At 26.9% G+C, this 5693-nt stretch overlaps 1 protein-coding gene across 1 annotated transcript; it reads right to left on the bottom strand.

Annotated features, from left to right (window-relative positions):
• Window positions 1–210: 210 nt before the first annotated feature.
• Window positions 211–1873, bottom strand: LOC136076211 (piggyBac transposable element-derived protein 3-like). Its single transcript, XM_065789685.1, has 4 exons — window positions 1589–1873; window positions 1063–1300; window positions 804–964; window positions 211–703 (listed from the first exon to the last, which is right to left on the bottom strand). The coding sequence occupies exons 1-4, from the start codon at window positions 1630–1632 to the stop codon at window positions 211–213; spliced, it is 936 nt and encodes a 311-aa protein (XP_065645757.1). The 5' UTR covers window positions 1633–1873.
• Window positions 1874–5693: the final 3820 nt, after the last annotated feature.

Below are 5693 nucleotides of genomic sequence, written 5' to 3'. Positions count from 1 at the left end.
AATCGCAGGGGTTGGAAAATGGTTTTCGCCGCTCCTTTATGGAAAATACAAGCAAGTAAAGGAAGGAGGTAGTGCTGTTAGGAAATTTAAAAACTAGAAAGAAGAATTTTTTTTTTTTTTTAGCATTTATAAAAAAGTGACGCCCTGGGCGGATCAGCACCCCATTTTTTGCACGATTGCTACTCTGATGTTAACACATAGGCCGCAACTTTATAATATAAATCTGAGGCAATTTTGACCTGCCTTCAAATAGTTATATAAATTTGTCCGCAAAGCAGCCCAAACGGACCACTGTGCATGCTCATCAACAAAGTAGGTAAACTTGAGCACATCATTAAAAATGTCCCTAGAAATAGCTCTTTTGATGAACATATTTCGAGCGTCTTCTTTTTCTTCCCAATACAACCTTCTATTAGCAGGTGTTATATAACCAGTTACATACATAACTGCAATAGAGGTTAATAAATTATCCTTGTTCATAAGGAATGCCTTCTCTGGGTATCCTTTCCTGCAACCACACTTTGAGGACATATTGGAAACATTTTGTATGAACTTATCATCTAGAAATAAATGTAAAAAGTTGTTAGGTAGAATACAATCATCGTCAACAAGTGATTTCATAGTAATTTCTTGGAACTCTGGTACTTTAGCTCCAAAACAAGGACCACAAGTGTTACGCCAAGTACGGTCTTTGTTTTTATTCCTAAAAATTTGTTTTAACTTTAAGTAAAATACATTTTTGATTAAATAATATTCACCATTACAAACTAAAACAAATTTACATTAATGGTTAGTTATCTTACCTTAGAAGTGTACCAACAGCTTCACTACGTTCGACAGAATAACGATTTTTCTTTTTATTACTATGACATGACATGACCTTGTCTTTGAAAATATCACTTGTATTGTTAGTATTGCTAGTGTCACTGTCTACACTGTTAATTACATCACCATCAGTGTTTATCTATATAAAACAAATCAGTCAGAATTTATTTTTAATCTCATTTTTCAATCATAAAACTAATATGTAAAAGTTATATATATTTTTTATTGCATCCTCACCATTTGAATATCAGGCAATTTGTCATCTTTGTCATTTATGACAATCTCTGCTTGTTGGTTGAGAATACCAGCTCCAAGATGATTAATGTCTTTACCATGTTCTTCATCCTCTTCCTCATCACTGTCTTCGTCAGTAAGGGTTTCATCAACAGATGGAATCATGATAATTTCAATAACATTATTTGCATCCTGATTTTCTAACAAGGCTGCTATCTCATTTAGAGCCAGACCAACTTGTCTATAAAAAAATAAAATTCTTAATTTTTACTTATTTTTTAACTTTATTTTCTCTAGAAAATTAATAAAATTATTGTTATTTATTAAAAAACATAAATTTGAAACTTTTTGTGCAAATTGTTTATTTATTAAGATGGAATCCAGATACTGCCGACACGTCCTTAAAAGAACGTGTAATGTTTATGCAGTTATATTCAGTAGAAAATCAAAAAATATAAATCAAATTATTATTTACGAATATAGTTTTGGGTTTTATTTCTATAAAACAATATTAAAAACAACAAGTTACCTTTTAGAATGGCTTTCATTGATGAGCTTCTTGCCACTCCACATGTTTTTTTTGCGTTAACTTTGAGCAGTTGCTTCTGAAAAACTATCAAAGGTAATCGGTTGCCGTTAAGTGAGAAGCAAGATGCATGTGTGTCAAACCATTATGCAAAGTTATGTACTTATCCTTTGAAAAATATTTGAAATACCCTAGTTTAATGTGGACATAGTTTTACGTCCCTTTAAGGACGTCTGGCACTTACGGGTTAACTTCACCGAGCGTTTCTTATTTGATGTACGATCCCTTAATGAAAACCTCAGTCAAAAAGTTTGCTTTTTTAGAAAACAAAAAAGTTTTTTGTTTTACTGATAAACAAATCAGAGAAATTTAGCGTTGCGTATAAGAAACCAATTCTAATAATAATATTGAGATTATAATAATATTCTAATATTATTTTGAGATATTATTAATATTCTAATATTAATATTGAGATACTAATAATAGCAAGGTTTATACTAGCAACCAGACAATCTCTAATGGACTTATTATAAAAGGACAAAAATAGACTTCGACAAAGCACTAATTGCAACAATTTTAATTACAACTATCAAAAATGAATTGTCTATAAAAAATGTTTGTCTTTCTAGACAATCATTTTAAAAACGGACACTAAATGAACAATCTCGATTTTTAATGAGGTATAAAAGATCTATTTAATATATAATTTGGACTTATAACGAGTAATTAAATTTTCACTGCAGCATCGTTTCAAAAACTGAAAACGAGCACAAAATTAAAAATACAATTTTTCTAACAAAAGTTCATTTTTTAATTTTTTGTCCAGCGTGTGCTGTTGATTAAAAAGTTAATGTCTATTTAAAAACCTCAAAATGGACTATTTTGTGCTCAATTGAAGTTCATTAATTACTCAGTTCAGTTGTTTTTCAATTCTCAGTGAATGTGCGTGAAAATTTATTTTTTAAATGCCCTCTCCAGTTTGGGATTACTTCAAAAAAGTTGAAGGTAAGTTTATCATTTAAAAAATTTTCCTTAGTCACTAAAATCTTTATCACCTTCAATAAAATTATTTTAAAAATATGTGATCAAGGAGTTGTCCTTTATAAAATGTGGATTAGTAAGTAGAAGATTCCAATAGGTGTTAAAATTTATTTTGGTTTGTGAATAAAACAATAGTGAAAAAGAAAAATGTTTTTTACTTTCATTTTATTGATGAATATGTACGCAAGTTTTAAACAATAATTAATCATGGGCAATGATCGTCATTTGGAGTTTTGATGTCATTTCAATATTTTTTTAATATTATAAATTTACTACATAACAATCTTCAAATAATACGGTAATGAAAGATTTCTGGTTTTATGAAATCAAGTAAATTTAGACAAAATCATAGACACCAAATAGACAAAAAATTATGCTTTGTAGACTTATGAAGTGAAAATTATTTTTTAACTGAGCAATCTTAGGACACCATCAAAAATTTGATAGACACAACAAGGACAAAAAATTAAACATTTGTTGTGTCCATTACAACATACAGAATTGTCTATGTCTGTGTTGTAAGTCTATCCATAGACTAGTCTGGTTACTAGTTTATACTTGGTTTTAGTTTTTGATCTTTTTTAAAAGAATCAAAAACGCGTAGAAGAACTTAAGATCTCCTACTTATGTTATTTAAATAGATTTAGCGTTTAGCAACTTTACGCCTACTTTACACTCTACTCTTTCTACTTTTTAAAAAGTAACTAAGTTGATATTTGTTAAATTTAATATTTTTATAAATAGCTATTACTAAAAATTAATAAAATTTGATTTGTGAAAATGATGTAGTTAGTTATACTAAAACTATTATAATTCTTTAAAAAATAAATTCTGATAATAAATCCTTAAATAATTTTAATAATAAGTTTATTTTTAATAATAAATCCTTAAATAATTTTAATCATAGTTTTATTTTTAATAATAAATTCTTTAATAATTTTAATAATAATTTTATTTTTAATCATAAATTCTTAAATAATTTTAGAAACAAAAAGAGTATGATTAAATTATACTCTTTTGTTTTTGAAATAACTTTGGGTTCGTCCATAAATTACGTCACGCAATTTTCGTCCGTTTTTGACCCATCCCCACCCCCTCCTCTACATCGTCACAACATTGTAACTCCTTTATCAAGTCTTGAGCGAGTAGTCACAAAACCACTTACACCCCCATCCCCCTTATCCTAGAGCGTGACGTAACTTTTGGACGACTCCTTTCAGATATTCTACGATATCACGACTGATAAATTTAAGATCATTTTATAAATGTATTTGTTGTGAGTTTCTACGACTAATATTTAAGATTATTATAAGAACTTATTTGGTAAAGAATTATTAGTTTTAGTATTAGTAACTACATCATTTTCACAAATCAAGTTTTATTAATTTTTCTTAAAAGTTATTTATAACAATCTTAAATTTCACTAATGTTATGTTTTTTTATACATTAAAACAATATTTTATTTTTTTGTAGCTGGCTTTGTCATCATCGCTGCTTTTAGCTTGCCTATTGTTGAAACATGGTTTTAATTTAGTATACTATATGATGTGAAATTTAATATATTAATCATTAGTCAACAGTTGAAATTTTACATAGACTTATTGTAGAACTCCAACTTTTTACCTCTATGAGAGAGATTAAAACCTGATTCAAAATAAAATGAATAAACCGTTATTTTTAAGGTAACAGTTAGATCGTCTCATTAATCAAGAAGAGTAAACCTCTTGGCGATGTTTTCAGACTTTGTGAAAGTCAGTTTCCTGATCACTAAAACGTCTAAAAGAACGTAAGTTGTGAATTTTTTTTTAAAAAAGTATTAAATAATGATTTTGTTATAAATCAAAAACCGTACAACCGCCCTAGCGCACACAATAGCACGTTAAACCGATAACAAAAATATATACCGTAATTGTGAAACTAATATTTTAAGAATTTACAAAACGTTTATAAGTTTTTTACACACAATATGCACATGTATTAACCCCAAAACATCCCGCTGCCTCTCGCATTCCACTGATTGCAACTTATATATTTAAACCAATCTTCAGTAAGCAATGCGGCGTTTTGATTGAGTGGATTTATTTTTCCGGAGAAGCTACAACAGTCCTTAAAATGTATGAATTTTAGTCTCTCTGTCGAATTGTTATTTTATTAATATTTCTGCTTTTTTGTATTCTTTCATAGTAATTCTTCGGGATTACAAGAAGCTACTAATACTAACTTGTTTTTTATTCATCAATAACTTGTTTTTTTACAAATAATTGCGTCACTATTTTGCTTTTCTGGTTTTATAACTTTAAACAAACTAAAACATATATATTAAAAAAGGTTTACAACTATGACGAAAAATTTTACAAAAATTCATTTCATTCAAATTTTTCTCGAAAAATTTCAAGTGACTCAAAGTTTTACTTTTTTAGAAATTATGATAATACTAGGTTTATTATTCCCTAACTTTTCTCTTTAAAATAACTTTAATTAATACTCAAAAAACAAACAAACTCATTTGTCAATATTGCTATGCTCAAGTTGGAAACCAAGTTCTTCATCTCTGCACAATATTGAAAGTACTTAAGAATTTGACGGCCATTATATAACCAACATCTATTTTTTCAAAGAAAACGTTCTGTTTATGATCATTGATTTGAGTGAACCAATAAACTCAATAACTTAAAAAAGGTTTAGTTTAAAGAAACTCATTACCTCTGATAAGGTGACTGAGGTTAAAATATACTTTTATAATAAAATGACAAACCTCATATAAAAATTATGTGAACATTTATGTTTAATTTTTGTTTAAATAATAATAGATATACTTTTTTATTATTTTGTTATAAATATACTATTGTTATTTTATTATAAATATATTATTACTTTATCATAAATATATTTTTATTATTTTGTTGTGAGTATATTATTATTTTTTTTTATATATATTATTATTTTATTTTAAATATACTATTATTTTATTTTAAATATATTATTATTTTATTATAAATATATTACTATTATTTTTTTATAAACAAGTTATTTTCATTTTACTATAAGACTAAGATAAGATGTTTAG

This window comes from Hydra vulgaris, chromosome 02, assembly GCF_038396675.1.
Source record: "Hydra vulgaris chromosome 02, alternate assembly HydraT2T_AEP".
Classification (NCBI taxonomy): Eukaryota; Metazoa; Cnidaria; class Hydrozoa; order Anthoathecata; family Hydridae; genus Hydra; species Hydra vulgaris.
The sequence above is the reverse complement of the archived record's forward strand: the minus strand, read 5'-3'. Positions and strand labels throughout refer to the sequence as shown.

Excerpts from the sequence above, each read along its gene's own strand:
- LOC136076211 (XM_065789685.1), bottom strand. The coding sequence starts at position 1,632 with ATGTGGAGTGGCAAGAAGCTCATCAATGAAAGCCATTCTAAAAG. Across the intron at positions 1,301-1,588 it reads AATGAAAGCCATTCTAAAAG|ACAAGTTGGTCTGGCTCTAA; the intron begins GTAACTTGTTGT and ends ATTTTTTTATAG. Across the intron at positions 704-803 it reads GCTGTTGGTACACTTCTAAG|GAATAAAAACAAAGACCGTA; the intron begins GTAAGATAACTA and ends ACAAATTTTTAG.